The sequence below is a fragment of the Sphaeramia orbicularis genome, chromosome 21 (genome assembly GCF_902148855.1).
Source record: "Sphaeramia orbicularis chromosome 21, fSphaOr1.1, whole genome shotgun sequence".
In the NCBI taxonomy this organism is placed as follows: Eukaryota; Metazoa; Chordata; class Actinopteri; order Kurtiformes; family Apogonidae; genus Sphaeramia; species Sphaeramia orbicularis.
The window spans coordinates 15,679,355-15,699,323 of NC_043977.1; the positions used below are offsets into that span (position 1 = coordinate 15,679,355).

Genomic DNA, 19,969 nt, shown 5'->3' on the forward strand with positions numbered 1-19,969 from the left:
AACAGCCTCATCTATTTTAGATTAATGACTTAACAAAGTGAATGAGTCTTTCATTACAGGCAAATGTTACTGCAGTGTGCAAGGGGTGCAAATAATTTCAACATCATGTGCATATTTGTTCGTTAGTTAGTTATTTAGAAATTATTTTAAACACTTCAATGTGTTTTTCATCCTCAAAAACCAAGACTTAAAGATGATGAATCAAAGTGGTTCTGATAACAATCTTTTTCAAATTAATTCAGATGACATAAAGACTGAAATTCTGAATTCGATCATAATCATTATTTATGGAGCTAATGCCACTAGTGATGTTTTAAGAATAATGTGGCCACGACTTATGCTGATACCAGTGTTGGTTTTTCTTACTTATTTGGTTTTGCAGCAAGGAAACAAATAATTCTTAATTATGAAACACAATTAGTATTTTAACTGTTTGAACAAGTACAAATCCAATCATACAAGCTTTATGAAGGAACCTTTGATACAACACAACAGATAAAAACAGACACTGCCATTGGTGAAATGACATTGTACAGGGTGTCCCATAAGTCTCCATACATACGAAAAATAAACGTTTCTTGACATAAACCATTTTTATTTATATAACATGCTCTATATGACTGCCATTTTGTCGGGAACACATTTCAATGCGTGTCTGCTGAAGAACTATAAAGAAGAAATATAAAGAAATACATGTTAGAACCATATATGTATGGAATGTATTATGTCTCCTATGTATGGAGACTTATGGGACACCCTGTATTTGTCAATATCCAGTGTCATCTAGGCCCTTATTGGCAGATACTGATGTTCAGCTGATATAACAGTGCATCTCTGCAGACTCTTTACTGTCTTAGTTATCATTTCCATATCAGCACATATAAACCAGTTTAATCTAACACTGCCCAGCTCTCATCAGAGACAGTGATGAGCTATATACGCTGTGGCATCTTTTCTCTGCTCTCAAACATCATGAGAGGGCGGTTCTCTTCCCTTGCCATAAATCCCACAATTCCACCTGGCTTTAACATGCATCTTGTGTCCTGAATGTGACTACAATGGATATGATTAAGCTGGATTACACCTAAATCTGATATTAAAATGCATCACTGGTAAACACATTAAATTTCTCCTCCGCTTGCCAACAGGCCTGAGATTCTGCATTGCTCACACATTTCAGAAGTGACAGTAAACACTTTGATATGCAATTCATTTTGGCCTGATGCTTTACTTTCACAGCTCCCACATTTATCTGAGCTAAAAGGACATTTAGAGTCCAATATTGTGTTGAATTCTTACCTCACTTGCCTGCTCTAAACACACAATTTTTTTCTTTATACAGTGATTGTCAAACACCTCTGAATCCAAAGTCGTATGTAATTCCCTCAGTGGTGCTGGATCAAATCCCACTGCCCTCTTTTCCTCTCTTTCAGTATTGCTTACAGCGCTATGAATGAACTGTCCCTTCTGAAAGCACTTCTTATGAGACCCAGACAAGAAGGTATAAATAGTTTCACTTTGAGCCGTCTGATAAACACAGTGATATCCAAGAATATTAGGTCTGGGCATGGTGCCAGGTTTAGCTTCTCCAGTAACACTTTTATTCAGTTGATGTACAAGAGAGGAAGCTGGCTGGGACCCCAGTCAACTCCAGCTTTAAAGAACGATACTTTCAAATAAGCGCTTTGTCAAGATGTGTTAACACGTACATATAACATCCCTGACACAAACAAACAAACAATCAGAAACAACCCAGGGGATATCGGAAGCACAGCTCTTTAGAAACGCTCATTACACTACATATTGTATTGAACTTTCTGGAGCAGTTCCATTATTAACTGAACTCTATAAAAACAAAAGTCATAAGAGAATGAGTATAAGTAAAATAACAGCATGAGGAGGTAGGAAGTGAGACCTAAACTGAATATGTGGTAAGCAGACAAATAGGAGCACACACACAGGTTTCCTGGCTTCACACTGTTAATCTAGGCCTTTGGTTTGAGGCAGAATGTGTTGCTTTCAAGTGCACCGTGACTAAAGTTAGTGGACAGACAGCGCTGCCTGTGGCAAAAATCAGAAATACCCTTTTTGTGTGTGTACGTGTGCTCGTGTGTGTGTGTGTATGCGGTTATAATTTAAAGTAAAATGCTTTAAGCCTCATTGACTGAAGCCCACATGCTGTCTAAAGCCATTAGTATGTTTCTACAGGAATGTGCACACGATTTCCAGGGACAGTACCTTTATCACACCACGGACACATTAAAGCCTGGTTCTATAAACACAGTCGGGTCCAGAAGTATTTGGACAATGGTATAAATGCTGAATTTTTTTCCTCTGTGCACCATCATAGTGGATCTGAAATGACGCAATCAAGATGTGATTGTAGAGTGGACTTTCAGCTTTAATTCAAGGGATTTAACAAAAATATTGCAGTAACCATAATCAGTTACAACCATTTTAAATGCAGTCATCAATCTTTTTTCCAATTATTTCTGAGCCTATGTAATTATCCAAATTCATATGTAACTGACTGAATGTGGTACATGGCACTATATTTCCTTTAACATTATATAGTGGCTAGTTTATGGAAAAACCTAATCGTAAAATGCAATTATTAGAGGGTGTGTGTGACAAACATTTTGGTTTAGCTGTACGTTGTACAGTTCTGGGAAGAATTATGTGCCAAAACCACTGTGACAAAGCAAAACAAAGTCAACAGTTGTCATTAATGTGGTTTCATTGTGTACAAAAATCTGGCACAAGACACATGGAATGTTTGTTTCACAAATGTCATAAAGAAATAAACTATATTAAAATTAAGGCTACATAAAATAAAATAAGAGCAGCATTAATTGAGAGTAAAAAAACAATGAGCAATGAATTTTCCACAAACAAAATATCAAAAGGTCATGTTGAAAGGCTACACTAAAATCCAATAGACAATCACCGGTGGTCTAACGATTATCTGATGTTCATTCATTCCCTAGAATAACCTGTAAGCAATGTAATCCATACAAGAAGTGGGGAACGTTCCATAACCAGATAAAGCACTGGAGATACAGTAATTTCCCTGAGGCATATTTGTTGAGATGAATTGTGTCCTGAGGGTTTTCACCTACACAACAAACCGAAAGCGCTGTCCGTCTTCTCAGCTGTCAGTGACTCAGACTCAATCACTGGACTTGAAATCACTGATGATTGATGAAATCATTTCAGTTCTGACATCTTGTGACACATGCAGTAGATTCTCTATCCCCATGTGAATACTGCAGATTCAAATGATGTTCTGTGTGTCTGACACTTGAACATTTGATTTTAATGCTGCTGCAGTGCAGTGCCAGCTGTTTCTAAGAATCCTCTATGCCCTGAATGAGTCAAAATATAGCAATGTTATCAGTTGTTTTTCAATTTATTACCCCGCACACCGAAGGGGAGGCAAGGGTATTGTTTTTGATTCTGTTCATTTGTTAACACTTTAGCTGCAAAACTACTGGTTCCATTCATACCAAATTGGGTTGACAGATTGCCAGTAACCCAGAATAGATTTCATTACATTTAGGGAAAAGTAGGTCAAGGTTCAATTTTTTTTTTTAAATCTTCCAATTTACTTATAATGGGCGAAATACGTGCAAGGGGCGAGGTTTGTTTTGCCTGGCACCACTTGTTTTAAATTATTTCAACAAGTTAATTAAACATTTGTGATTCACCAATTGTGATTGTCAATTTTTTTTGTAAAATGACATGCAGTGTTTGAAATGTTTTCTGCACAATTACAAATTTAAGATGTTGCATGGTTTGACATTGATTCTGTGTAATTTTTTTCAGATGCACTGCTGATTGCAGATTGCTACCACATGAACAGCCCTGACCTCAAATTTCTGTCTTGAGCCCCAAAAATATTTGGGCCCTTTGTATTGCAAGTATCACAGCCCATCTAGTCTACATTTAGAAATCATCAACGCTACTAATACAGTAGGTATAAATGAACATTTGTTTATGTTCTGCCACAAGATGATTAAATAATTCTTAACTTTCTATGTCTTCAGTATTTCTATTTTAATCTATGACACTCGTCTGGTCTATTAATAACATTATAGAACTCATAAGGAAAGCACTTTAGGACATTTGCATTATCTTTAATGGATTATTCATTTTATTTGTTTGTGTAAAATAAATAGCAGTCTACTTAGAGAATAAATACAACATAAGCTCTATTAGCATGGGACAAGTATTCCATGTGGAGCTCTGGTAATTTGTCATTATTTTAGAGGTCGTCACTATAATCTTAATGCCGTGTGAATCAACCATGTCTGTAATTTGTGAAGCAAAAAATTCACCGCAAATGACCTAGCCTGTTTCAGCACACACAGAGGTCCTGCGATAATGATAATGTGAGACCCGTGTGAATCAACATCTCTGTGATTTGGAGTGATTTCAGCCTATTTCCTGGTGGAATACAACTGAGGTTTTTTGTGGAAATTCAGGAGGTTCATGTCACACTATAGCACGGATACTGACTGAAAGAATAAACTTAAATCCTTCATAAAAATGACATGGATGACATGCATGACAGCTATAGTGATGAATATTTTTCAGTTATCTGCAAACGGTGAGCCTGCCGTACACATTAGAACTTCAGAATAATGTCAGAATATTTGAGTAAAAAACAGACTGATTATTTCATGTGAATGCTGCATGAGGGTTGATGTTACAACCAGCAGAGATCCAGAAGTTATACTAATCTACTTAAAAAAAAAAGGTGTATATATAGGTTAATTCTCCTGTCAGTGCCCTTGATCACTATGCTGATGAAGATCTAGAATTAGTCCCCAAACACCTTTCATGGCAGCTCACTGCTCCTAATGTGTGCTACATGCTAATTGCTAGTGCTAATGTAAAGTACAGTACATGTACTAAGATGGGTTAAATGCAGTAACGGAATTTCCCTATGGGGACACTTAAGCAAGGTAACCTTTAACCTTTAATAGCTATAACTAATAGCATTGCATAATGTAGCACATCGTTCGCATTTTAGTTTGCAAAGTGTTTTTGTTCTATCCATTACACATTTGTCCAAGGGGGTAATGTAAGATTGTCAAAAAAAATGAAAGCAAAGTTAAAGAAGTATTACTGATTTTCATGTGTGTTTTATTATTTAACTGATTTAGGAAAAGCCACAGGGGATCCACTGCAGAGGGACTGATAAACCAGGCGCCGTGGGTAGCCTAACCCTGGTGTAGGAGAACCAAAGGTGGCTGCTAAAATCACAAAAAACATGAAATGCATTCCCTAAAGCAGTGTTTTTCAACCTTGGGGACGGGACCCCACGTGGGGTCGCCTGAAATTCAAATGGGGTCGCCTGAAATTCCTAGTAATTGATAAAAATAAAAATAAAAATTTACTAATAAAATATATATGGTGAGTTGAGAGAGACAATCACTATACATTAAACACATGACAAACAGTTGCTGAAACTGAAGCACTGTGGTAGTTTATCTTTCAAATGTTTATTGTGGTCAGTTTCAGATGCTGCAGCTCTTTCAGAATTCACAGTTTGAGTTATTGTTTGTTCAGTATTAATTTGCAGCCTTGTAAATACAAGCTGGACTGACTGTACATATCCTGACCAAGGAAAATAAAATTCTCACTCTGTGCAGTAATCTACACCTGGCTTTTCTGCCTCCGTCCATAATAATATGTATATATTATATAGCCTAAATGTCGTCTAAAATTAATATTTATTTGCAACATAGTATAGAAAACTAATACAAGATCAAAAATAAATTCATTTTAGCAAAAAAAAGTCTCTGTTTTGAATGTCTGGGGTTGCCAGAAATGTGTGATGTTAAAATGGGGTCAAACCAAAAAAGGTTGGGAATCACTGCCCTTAAGCCAGTGTTTGGCTTATACTTTCTAGGCGACCTACTCTGTTTGCACAAACATAAACAGCTCATTCTACGGTAACAAAAACACACTGCTTCTTAATTTCAGGTGATTATACGTCTATAAAAACTTAATGGTGAATATTCTATAATACTGCAACTAGATCCCCCTTCATCTCACACACTGGACCTTTAAATCTCAACATCTGAGGTGGTTAAGTGCAAAATATATTGGAGGGATTTTTCAGAATAGATGCAATTAAAAGTTAATCAAAGGTTCAAAAACTCAAAAGTCACCTGTAATAGTTTTCAAAATGACTTGAATGAATAGTCAATCTTGTATGTTTTATTGCTGTGACAGTTTTTAGTGAATGAAACCCTTCATTTTGCTGATGATGACTCACCCACAGGTCCACAGCTGAAGAGCCACCTCTGCAGCCTACATGTATATTATGAGCTGTCTCCCATTTCTCAAAAGAGACAAATGTGCAAACACTAGGAAGGATGCCAAAGGGCGTTTGGACAGAGATGTTTAAAGCTGCTGCCTCACATACTAATGAGAATCCATTACCGTCTCATTCAAGCACACACATATACACACGCACACAACACATTCTTATTCAGTGCACAAGCATCTGGCTACAGACACCTCCCTTGTCCCCTATGCTTCAGTGCCTGCCAATTACAAAAGAAGTAATCAATTCCACCACGGCCTCGTCCAGGGAAATCGACTTCAATGACACCAGCTACATGGCCGCTGTCTCTGTACCTGACAGCCACTTACACACAAGCAGGGACTCCGCCAGGCAGCTTTCTACTACTTTCCACAGCCAAGAAACAACAAAAAACATAAAAAATACTCCAATTGGCAGCCTTACTGTTAAAACCATACATAAACCTCACTCGTCTCCATTAATAAGAAATCATCAAGTACAACAATAACCTATGCAGTTCCAGCAGAGAACAAGATATGAATCTGCAGGAATCACCAGCTACAAGGTCAGGATTTCATGTTTTATTCACTTCTAATTTAGCAAAGAAAAGTACAAACGTTTGTTTAATTTAACAACCCGAGTCAAAAGTATAAAGAAGTGAAATTAACTGCACTGTAAAACCAATCCATTGCTCTGCTTCATTATTCATTATAACCCTCAGGTAATAGGTGCTGTTTTCACTCAGCATTATCTGAATCTGAATCTCTACAGCCAGGGCCACACAGTTTTGGACAATGACATACATTTTTTCACCCTTTGAAAATGGAGGGATGTTGTACAAAAAAATAGGTCATAGAATATTGTTGGTAAACCCCTTTAATTAAAACTAAAAGTCTCCACATCTTGATTGCTTCATTTTACATCCACTGTGGTGATGTACAGAAGCAAAATACAAAAATTGTATCACTGTCCAAATACTTATGGACCTGACTGTATATTTACTGACTGAATAAATAGAACCCTTCACTTTTCCTGCATCTAACTTTGTGGTTTTCAGTCTTTTTCTATCAGGCCCCCCTTAAGTCCAACAACATTGTAACAGCCGTGCAATTATAACTTCAATTGAAAGAAACATGAATATCATAACAATTCTTTTTGCTTTTCCTTGAATAATTTGTTGTATAAATTAAAAATAACTTATGTTTTTTTGCTTGAATAATACGAATAAACTCAACAAGACTGCTCCCTCAGACAATAATTTTCCAAATAAAAATAGGAAATGTGCAATTATCTTACAACTATAATAATAAAGTTGCTTTTTTTTTTTAATAACAGAAACATTTTGGTAACAAAGATGAGCATTTTAACAATATCAGTGGCAGCAATGAGTCCATTTACATGCACATTTCAGAACATTAAAGTGCAAACTGTACAAACTGTGCAAAAACAGAAACATTGCACATTTTTCTTTTCCAGTAAAACCCTCGTCCATTCTCCAAACTTAAACTCTTTGTCTAGTTTAGTGACAGATTACCATGGCAGTAGATTTGTTTTTTGTAAGTCCCTAAAATCAGTCCAGGGTGCTCCAACACTAAAACATTAGTTCCACCTCCTACATGTTCTAACCTGAAGGAAAAAAAAAAAAACACCCAGGAGTGATCCAATGACCCCCCTGGCAAGTTTTCGCACTCCACAGTTTAAGAAACACTGCTCTAACTTCAGATTAAACCAAACTGTGGCCACTGTTTCCCTTGTACACTCGACGATGTTAACAGAAACACCACTTCCTGAAAGCTTTTATCATGCAAACATACAACAGGAACACTTTGTGGAAAATTCACTGCATGGCCAGTTTTTCAATGTAACCTGGTTGGTCGACTAAGATAAGCAATTATTTTAATGACCTTTAGCTCTATGCTAACATTTCAGTAGTATCCTTGAACTTACTGAGGATTTCCTGAATTTCCAGCAGTTCCACTCACTATCACTTCAGTAAACTAGAAAATCATTGTTTTGATGTTGTTTAATTGATTTTATATAGTTAAGTTTTTTTGTGAAGCACTCTGTGGTTTTTAACTGTGAAAAGGGCTATATAATGTTTTTATATTATTTTACTTAGTCACTTTGTAATCAAAATGTTTATAGAAAGACCCAAATTTCTTCTCGGTTTCGTAGAAAAAGGAAGAGATGGTTTTTGTCTTTGCTGGGAAAAAAAGTCAATGCACATAAAGAAAATGGAAACACTTTTTTCCACAGATTCTGATGTAGCAAGCATTTAACTGACATACTGACTTCTTCTGGGATAAATAACAGTAGAATGCTTTAAAACACAGCCTTGTTTATTCACTATGGACCTGACTATTGACTGAGTGGTATGTATGTCTTTGGTCTTGTATGAGGTAAAGTTTTGCAATGTATGTTTGTTGTAATTCCTGCCTGGTCGGTCCAGTTTTATTCTTTTATTTTATGTTTTATTTTCTGTGTGTACAGCATAGTATATCATCGTTTTACTTCACTGCAAATCAGTGAGATACAACTGGCACTTTCTTTTTGCAACTTTTCAATAGTTCAAATCAAATTCATAAAACATTTTACAGACACACTGGTGCTGTGAGTTCCTAATATCTCCTCTAACACACATCAGAATAACATTTCACCTTAATGTGTGAAGGAACAATTGGAAACATTAAGAGCTCAGAGGTGTGCATTTGCATTCATGCGACTGAAATACTAATTACAGATGGGTATTTTTGTCTGTGCTCACCCTGATTTCTGATGCATTTTTCTTTTTTTTCACTAAAATTTCCAGTTTTTCAAAAGCTGAACTAAAATTTGTGTAAAAAAGGAAATAAATCAGATACCTCTATGGCTCATCTGTTCGAATATGTAACATAAATGCTGAGGTCTTATCGCAGCGACCTGGGCCCACATCATCCCCCGTCATTCTCTGCTGTCTCTCTAATACAGGATAAAATGCCTCCCCTCCCAAAAATAAATAAATAAATACAATCCAGTGTTATTATCAGCTGTTCCCTTGGCGGAACACTGTCTCGCTAGTTAGTGTTTTCTCTGCTCCCCTTTTAATGGTGGATCTGCTCTGGGAATAGACGACAGCAATCCTCAACCATCATTTTATTTTTTTGTTTTATTAATGTCATTGGTTTTTCTTCACTACTAGAAATGCAACTGTCATAAGCAACTCACTATTACTATGTCACTGTCATAAATACAAAGCCATGCCAAAAAAAGTCTCACACACAATATTTCACTGAACCATCTTTAGCTTTGACACATTCTTTATGCAGTGTCACAATACATGTCACAACATTCATTTCCATTCATGCATTCATTTTTGGACAAGATGCTGTATTGATGATGTAGAGTCAGACCTCTGTGTAAAGTCTCAATGTGGTTCAGGTCTGGACTCTATGGAGGCCAATCCATGTGTGAAAATGATGTCTCATGCTCCCTGAACCACTCTTTCACAATTTGAGCCGAATAAATCCTGGTATTGTCCATTCTTTAGGCTCTCTAATAAACTGATGGTTATTCAAGAAATGAGAAGCTACCCACTGCATCAGTTAGGATTAAAGAACTTGTTGCAGCTGAAGCAGTATCTTAACTATTTGCTTTGTTAAATCCAGGCAGGGGGCCTTGGGCTTTTTTTTTCGGTCAGGATGTGTATTTGGACTGAACTGGGCTGAAGGGGCCATGAATTGTTGGTGCTGATAACCCTGTACTACCAGTCTAAGACACGGAGGTTCAGTAATTAGCTTTAAAGTGCACCTGTACTGGTCATGCTTACGACATTAATTGTGCTTTGTGTATTACTTAGAAAGAACAGAGGTGCAAATTCAGTAAAAAAAAAGAGAAAAAAAAAAGCCTTAAATGCACCACACTGGACCTTTTTATTACATGAATAAAGCACGTAGGCAGAATCTATAAGGAGCAGCCATTGATGGCCGGAAGTGGCATACCGTTGTTGATTCCAGGTGATTGAGTGTGACTAACAAGCAGTAGTCAGTGAGCAAGATTGAGTGGAAAGCACATGTTCAAGAAGCAAACTATGGCTAGCAATTAGCTTTGCACTCGGTCATTGTCCTAGACACATGACCCAGCACTGGCCAATAATGTGTCATCTTAAGGCGAAGACACACCAACCCGACTGCCAATCATTGCCAGAAAAGGTAGCCCGACTGTTCAATCAGCTCCCGTCTCCCAAATGCGGTCAAAAAAGTGTGAACACACCAAATCGACTACCGACTTGAGCGTACATTTTGCGCTTGTGGGAGACGTAAAACCAGAAATGATGGAACATCTCTCCAGACCAAAACACAGAGTACGTTGTTGTCTGTCATTGTTGTCAGCAAAGAGTGTTGAGTAGTCAAGAGGGGTTGTTGTTGTACTTGTTGAACGGATGGCTAGTAATAAGAAGATACTGGCGTTGTCAGCTCTCAGGCTTCTTCTTGTGAAAGAAGAAAGATGTTACAGGCGAAAACTAAGGAGAAATTGCACTATGCTAACAATGCTAACAGTGTTCACTTCATGGAATGAATGAAGTTCATGGGCAACACTGACTGGAACTCATTCAGATACAATTTGAGCAGTTCATGGCCTATTATATAAGACAATAATAGTGTCAAGTACCTTGGTATAGCCATATTCAAACTTGTCATTCACTGATTCACTAGTCAAGAGGTATCCCTTCACCAATCAAATCAGAATGGTCCAACTGAACGACTGGGTGGTGGCCAATTACACTGCTCTACAAGGAAAATGCTTCCAGAATAAAAATAATGAAATTTTACCACATGAGAGTCACTGATAAAGAAAAATCAAGTCAAAAATGCTGGTTGGCTGAAGTTTCCAAGATACAGCCTTGGGTCAAAATGTGAAACTCAAGAATTAAGGAGAGGATGGGCTTGACTCAAAAGGAATATTTGTCTCAGAGCTACAAGATCTACTTCAAAACACTGTCTGCACATTAGAATACATTCACTTTACAGGTTCTATTTAGTGGAAGATTTATAAAACTATTATATAAATGTACATAAACCAATATATATGTGTAATAACACTTAATCATATACCTTGAAAACATCAGCAAACTGGCACTTTTGTCATTTATTTTCCAATTAATATTATTCAAATCCGTAACATTTAGCACATTTAATCTCTGAAGCAAATCATTTCTAAAAAATTCTAGACCAGTGTTACACATGTTGAATCGGCTGAAAAGAATGGCGACGGCATTAACAATGGCCGATCACACAGAGCACACCAAATAGACTCATGTCACCGACCTCGCCAGACTGCCCGACGACATTCAACCACGGAAAACCGGGTTGGTGTGTCTTCGCCTTTAGACTGGTGGCACAGAAGCAGTGACCAGTCCATGACAATCCAGCTAATTGGAAACTACAATTTCACTGCGTCACTATGCCGGTGCTGGAACAGCCCGTAAAGGAGGCAACATGTCACTGACTGTACCTGACTGATGGAGCAGTGACTTAGTACATATTTAACAAGGGGCTATGATGTAAGTTACATGACAGAATTGTTCATATTATACATGATTTTTCTGAAATAGCTAGCAATGAATATTCACTACAGGTACTCTAACTATTTGCTTTGTTAAATCCAGGTGGATGGTTGTGTATTTGGTCTGAACTGGGCTAAAGAGGGCATGAATTGTAAGTACTGAAAATCCTGTACTACCAGTCTAACCCAGTGCGGTTCAGCAATTAGTTTTAACTCGGTATGTCTCTGAACAGCCTTACAGTGTGCATTACATTATGCGGCAATAAGGACAATGTTTTCAATTCCCTGATGTTTAGCCTCTAAAAACTCTGCACTCTTGGAAATCATGGATGGATGAAGTCTTAACTGCTTATGCCTTACTTTTAGGAAGGACTGTAGAGTCTAACGAAATGTTAAAAGAAGGACAGACAGCTTAAATTTCTAATGTGGACTCTTTGGAAAGGAAAGCCAAGAATGTGGGTTATGAGTCATCAAGCTCATAGCTGTCACCTACTTCATGTCATGGGAAGCGGCGGCGGCTGGAGGCTTAGATGCGCTTTCTACAAATACCCCATGTGTGGTTTTAAGCTCCTCTAAAACATTAACAAGTGGTAGTTATGTAGTGCTATTAAATAATCACTGATGTTGTGCAATTAGCCCAATTCACAGGGCATCCTCTGTGGTGAGGAGCCGCTGACACACCTCGAAGGCTGGTGGGGACTCAAGGCTGCTTGATTCAGGATAACTTATGAGGCCTTTTAGTCATGACACTGTAGAGGAATTTATGGTGCTGTGAAGGTCAGCAGAATCAATTTCTCAACATGGGAGTTACAGAGAGCACTGTAAGCTTTAGTCAATGGAGTAATAAATCTTTTTGCCGCTATCATTTGTCGCCTCTCATCTCCGTCACCTCTCTGCACTTTTGTTCTCTTCCTACTTCTATTCACTTTATTCTTTTTTATTTTATATTTTTCCTGTAATTATCCATTTGTCACACTACCCCCACCCCATCCATCCTCCCCCTGTGTCTTTTCTCTACCTTCTTTTGCAGCTCTTAAATCCTCCTCTTCCTCACAGTACACTCACCACAGGAAGTCTGGGTGTCTGTTTGGTTTTACCTGCGAGTGTGTTAATATGTGTATGTGTAAGACTGTAAAAACAAGCCTGGGGGACAATGCACTGATGCAGCTCTGACCTTTATCTTCAAACAGTGACATACTCAAACAAGTATTTGTATGTGGATGTGCATGGTCGTGCATGTGTTCCGAGACTTGTGTGCGATGTTACCTTTGGCCTCTTTGGACTCCTCACAGATCCTGGTGACGGCTGCCAGACCCTCCTGCTCATCCCTCCCACCTAAAGGAGAAGGAGACGCATGGACATTAGTGCATCCTTTCACAAGCTGTTATTAACTGTCTTTATTAATTTTCACTTTTAGTCTTAGGCCACCTTTAGTTTTGTTGTTGTTGCATGGTTGAAATGAGCAGATACATATTTATTTATCATTCTTTTTTCTTCAGATACAAGAAAATACAGAAACTACGTGCACAGCCTTAAAAAAAAAAAAAAAAAAAAATCACACAAAAGCTGAACTAAATGGGTTCGAAAGGTTATAGTCACTATTTAGTGTGACCGCTGACCCCATGACAAGGAGCAGCTTTTGCAAAAGAGAGACTTTTAACACAAAAATGATCAATTTTCAGAGTCAGAATCATTTTTATTGGCCAAGTACATAAACATATACAAGGAATCCTTTGCTGGAAGTTGTCTTTCTAGTGAACTATATATACAAGATATAATAAAAACTGTAAAGACAGTAAAATAAGAAAAAATAACCTCTAACTATATACATTTATACATTTTTAGTTCTAAATAAATATATATACATCTACATATCTATAAACACCATATACATTTATACATTTTCAGTTCTAAATAAATACATATATATATTTTCAGTTCTAAATAACTATATATACATGTAAACACTATATAGCTACATTCATAAATTTTCAGTAATAAATATAAATACATCTATATACATTTTCAGATATAATAAAGTGCTCCACCAAACAAGCTTTCTGTTTTTACTACAGCTGATAATAATAATAATAATAATAATAATAATAATAATAATAATAATAATAATAATAATAATAATAATAATAATAGTTTTGTAATGTCATTCTGCTCTAAGACCGTGACACTTGTTGGCATCAAACAGTGAAAATCTCATCTGTTGCAACACTAGTTAGAGAATGATCTAAGCTGTAAAAATTAATTTTACAAGGATATCAACATAAGATCCATTCAGTGTGGAGACAGTGCAAAATATTTCATGCAACCACACCAATCAAGACCAGCTGATTGTAAAAACGAAAAAAAAAAAAAAAAAAAATATATATATATAAGCCACTGATGAAACTAAACATCATTCTATTATTTTAGCATTAGATTGAGCCTGTTAAATATTTTTATTTCGTTTAACACAAGCTGATGCGATGATGAGAAACAGGCGCTGACTGCCTATTTCAGGATGGACTTCTCGGGTTGCAGAGGACGTCTGCATACAAATGAACCGCACGTATATCAAAGAGAAAAGAAAGACTTTATAACAAGACATTAAATATATAAAAGAAAACATAAAAGCAGAGAGAGACAGGAAAGTGGTGTGGTGTCTAATTTATTGGCCTTATTTTTCATAGATCATCCAAAGTCAAATATTGTTTTTTTTTTTTGTTTTTGTTTTATTTTTATAAAAACCAATAAACTGTTGCTCTCTATAAATGAACAGCCACAATTACATTATGTTCTTTAAATCCACTGCTGACATAAATACACTGTACATGTAGACTCTTTTTGCCCAAACTCACACACATAATCATACACGTGCACTTTAATTTTCTGTCCCACAAACACCCACAGAGACTAATCTTGGATTATCACGCAGGTCTTTTCAAGGACACAGCATCATTTACCCTGATGCATTGTGGTTCAGAGCGGGGCTGAAAGGTAAGGCTCTTCTAGGTGACGGGGTGTCATGAGGGTCACGTCAACACGCTTTCACCATAGATGCACGTGGTTTCCTCTGCACACAAAACCGCTACACACACTCAGCGGTTTTGCACCATATCATTAAATACACATCTCTACGCCACTGCTTTCAGTCTCAGCACTCCATTAAAATAGCCACTGATTAAAAAATATGCCCTGAGGAAATAATTTGCCTACTAAATATTTTGAGCTAGGGGTTAAAAATGTAACCTAATTAATTCACTGAAATAATCTTGCTTCTGCTGAATAAATGGATAAACTAAGCGTGACACAAAGTAAGGACCATATGCTTTATACATACCATCCTCAAAAGATGATTTTCCACAGAGAATTCATTCAATTTCCATAACAACATCCTAAAAATACTACAAGCGATATCGTTTTTATCGAAGATCTACTCAAAAGCTCTCCAAATGCAACTGCACACTATTTAACATCCAGCTGTGGTATTTGACGGTGCCGCGGCTCAAACTCTTCTCACACAAGCACTCTGCTCGCAATCCACCTGAAATATGCATCCACTCCATTAGCAGAGAGGGACCCACTTTACCATAAATATACTCACTTCATGAATTATCTCGAGAGGTGAGGATATCGGAAATGGAGATACTCTCAGAGTCCTGCGGGACGTCTTGACACACATGTGAGTGACTATAACACACGCTTAACAAAGTTGCCCGGCGTATTGATTTTCCGTGTGTGTGATCATACATAGCGCTCAAGTGCTCATTTATGTTCTGCACAAGCCGTCTCCAAGGATACTCTGACATTGACTTTGTGGCGTACACACGGAATGAATAACGCAGGAGTTTTCTTCAAAGTTTTGAAGTTCATGAAGTGAATGAAAAAGAAGCCGTGTTACCCTGGAAGACGCATTGATATTCTACGCACAGGCATCTTGCAGCTACAAGATTTTTCCACAAAATATATGTCTCTTTGTGATTTGTCTAGGATTTCAAGATATTGCATCTCTTACTTACTGTAAGGAATGGATTTAATTATGCCGGGGTTAGAAATAGAAAAGCCAACTGTCAAGTAACTGCAAATTAACTGTGTAAAGATAAATCACCACCCCCATAGACTACCCCCACAGACTGTCCTCCACGCACCTTAACAGAATCATGATGCTGCTAAGGGTCCCTTTGCACAGCACAAAGATCATTGGGTGACCAGTGAGCAATCAAAAATTGGCCCGATCTCTCAACAATCTCATAAGCCTTGAAAAAGCTGTTTCTGTGCAAACGTTTGGGAGATCCTTGTGCACTTGTTGTGCCTTTTGGCCCCCTACTTTAATCTTTCGGGTCAGTCGGATCAGGCAGGGGGGCTCATCAAGATAGTCATACCCTGGAGCACCATAAGGGTGGGGTGGGGTAAACATGACAAATTCATGGGGCCCAGCATTTCTGGGGGCCCATAAAGCAGTGGAGGGGGTCTAGTGCATACAGGTTAGAAGTTGTGAAAATTTCGTGTTAGGTCCGTGGTATAACAGAGGCATAGAAGCCAGGAGTCGAACATCTTTCACTTCATGCCAGCGTTAGATACGTAAGATATGGACCGCACTAGGGCTGAACGATATGGACAAAATTTCATATCTTGATATCGATATGATACGATATGACTACAGGTTCGGTGAAAACCATGCATTTTTCAGAAAAATACAAACATCATAATGCAAAAGAATGTGGAAAGTGCAGTTTTATTTCAAAGAACTCACTGCCAGTCATCAACATTAACATAAAGTACAAATAAATGAAATTTGTTGTGACTTCCAGAGCTGTACATGCAGGGCGAGCGCGGGGGAAATCTATATCGTTTATATCGGTGCTTTTTCGATGTTAATATCTTGAATGTTCATATCTAGATCAATACAATAACGATATATCTTTCAGCCTTAGACCGCAACCCCACGTATATAACTGCTGCCCCAACCCCCTGTACACCCCCCCCCCCCCCCCCCCCCCCCGATCCGATAAATCCACAAGATACAGAATTTCTATAAAGGGCCTACAACTTTTAGCTTTGCTGGGGCCCACAATTGGTAGCAGCGCCCCAGGTCATACACATTCCCTCACTGATCTCTCAACAACCTCCACTTTCAAGATGGAAAAATTTGGCGTTCGTTGAAAGATTGCTGAGAGATCAATGGGAGATCGATGAGATCGTTGAGGGCTCCTTGAGCGTTCGTTGACAGATTGCTTCTGTTGGCATTCGTTGAGAGAGTCTTTTGGGCCGAGTCAAAACTTTGAGGAGATCGTGGCGACCGTGGAGATCACTGGAAGATTACTGCGAGATCTTGGTGATCGCTGGGCACTCATTGAAAGATTGTTGAGGGATCTGACCATTTTTTCATCACTCAATAATCTGTCAACCACCTCTGTGTAAAGGGATTTAAGTCACAATGCCACTTTACTTCATTGTTTCATCGTTGCTCACGCTGCTGCTACATGCACCATCACTTTAAACTGTACTGTTGCTGCATACTGTGAAATTTTGTACATACTAAGAATTTATTTTATTATTTTTTATTGCTTGCACATTTTATGGTAGTTTTTATTCTACCCTATTTATCTTTTATACATTTTATTTTAGATTGTGTCTTTTTGTCTTCTATACTACAAACCCAAGAAACTATATTTCATTCTATCATGTACCATTAATCGATTGACAGTAAAGCTGTCTGCATGCAAACCTTTCACACCTATGCATTCTTTACAGCTGAACATCATCAACATCAGCAGCAAAATATACATTGTGGACCAAAATAAGACACAAATCACAGTGAACATTTCCATCTGTCTTATAAAATCTGCTCTGCGTACATGGGGTTGTGCTCTTTTTGTATAGTAATCAAGCAATTCTATATAATCATCTACACACACGATGAATCTGACATGTTTCTTAATAATTTTTAGCAACTGTGATTGACAAAAAAAAAACCTGCAGTAGGATCAATAATATAACACTAATAATATTTTTCTATCTTTATGGTTTAGTGAAATTAAGTGGGTTAAAATGTTGCACTAAACATGACAATGATGTCATATATTGCTTTGCTTTGTTAATCAGTCTAAAATTTCTGGGTTTAATCCATTTTAGGAGAATAACTGGGAAACGACAGTAAAATGTCAGTGTGATATAAATGTAAAAACTTTGCACCAAATTATTTAAACCTGCTGAAAAACTTAATACTAAATAAAGCTAACTCAAGTCAGTTTCAAGGTGGTGCATTTATTTGATATTTTCAGATTTATTCAGTCTGTCTTATGGTTACAACATGATGCAGATGTGATTTCAACTGATATAAAACCAACATAAATCCAAAATGTACCATTTAACAAACCTGATGCATGCTTTTAAAACAAGCTTCACAAGTTGAGAAAGTTTTAATTGCTCAACTTGTCAAATATAATGTAAACCAGAATATTTTCTATTGTTTCATCTGACACTGCTGCACTGTGGTTTGTAGAGTTGTTTAATATTTAACACATTAAGATATGTACAATTAATCTGCAGGAAGAAACCATGCTTTTCATGCTTAGGGAAACACAGAAATTGAAGAAGAAAAAAATAATGCAATAAATAAATAAATAAATAAATAAATAACTGTGCTTGTTTGATCTATTTGCAATTTCACGTCATGCAAATCAGGCTCCAACTCCAATTAGTTTATTTAATGTTTAATTAGAAAAGTTCATGTGCAATTAAATGCTATGATGAAAGTGAAACTGTCCCACTGATTAACTGCAGAGCTCCCTGTGGTTAATACTGAAAATTTAAAGACAGAGTTATAAACCAGACCCTGTGGTTGTAAAATGGAGAATAAAGAGTAAACTGACTGTGAGTGTGTGGAGCTTAGTTTCTAAAAAGCACATTACTCCTTCTGTATTTGCACAGCTCTGATCAAAGTCTCTGTAATTATTTAATTCTTTGCTTTTGTCAACTTCTAAATCTGACGGGCTGTTATTATCACTGAACACATTTTGACCAAAATGCAAAAATCTCACAAATACTAAAACTGAATATACAAATTAACCAACAAAGACAGTCAAGATAACAGAGTTTACTACATGAGAGGATAAGTATCTTCTTGGATATTTAACACATCAGTACTCTCAAACTTACAAACTGGTTACAAGAATTGGAGAAAGTTGAGAGAACTGGTGGAGCAAATAAAAAAGATGGAGCAGTTAACATATAAAATAATACTTTTAAATTAGGACATATGCTATGGAAAAGTTGGGAAGACCATAAAGAAAGGAGGGACTAAATAATAAATAATATTGTCTAATAAAACATGGGAATCAAGGGGCCTGAGGAGTCCACATTCTTCACTGTAATGAAATTATTTATCTCAAATAAGCAAATAAAAGCTAACAATACATCAGAACAAACATTGCATATCAATGAATTTGCAGGACTAGAGATATAAATGCATTTATACATGATCTAGATGTGAGTATACATATATATACAGTATATAAATGTATGTGTGTACGTAGACAGTTGCCCATAAAATTGGATTCACTTTGTTATCAGACACATTCGTCTTTTTATTTCTATTTCTTCACATCAGTAATCACCTCTGACCTGGTGCGATGATTACATACTGAGACCCAGTTATACTTCATCTTTCAAGAATAAATCACATTGTCACAACCATTTCATGAGAAGACATAAAATTATTTTATTCCAATTTTATGAGCAACAGTGTATGTATTTGATCACTTTAAATCTAGATCACTTTAAATCACTGTTTTCACTTTAAATCACTATGCCCTGACATGTGTAAATACTGTACATTGACAATGCATTTAGTTTTCTACAGATTTTTAAATTACAAGTGTTTTATTTACAGTATTGTACTGGAAGATTTTCAGAGTAAGTTTGTTTTAGCAAGTTTTTTAGAGTATATGCTAACCTTAATGTTAATGTTAATCTAGTTACTAACCTGCCTGTTTTGTTTTGTCTTCTTGTGCTGTACGCAAAGCTGCTGAACACTTGAATTTCTCTCGGGGTTAATAAAGTATCTATCTATTTATACTCGCACATAATGCAAGAATATTTAGCTAATTTGTTTTT

The 19,969-nt window shown here is 36.8% G+C and overlaps 1 protein-coding gene across 3 annotated transcripts in view; it reads right to left on the reverse strand.

Moving 5' to 3' along the window:
• The window catches only part of LOC115412190 (dehydrogenase/reductase SDR family member on chromosome X), a 68,859-nt gene that overhangs the window by 12,148 nt on the left and 36,742 nt on the right, over window positions 1-19,969 (reverse strand). For all 3 annotated transcript variants that reach the window (XM_030124535.1, XM_030124537.1, XM_030124538.1), the window contains one exon: window positions 13,124-13,192. In XM_030124535.1, coding sequence (XP_029980395.1) covers window positions 13,124-13,192 — 69 coding nt within the window. The remainder of the gene's footprint in view (window positions 1-13,123; window positions 13,193-19,969) is intronic.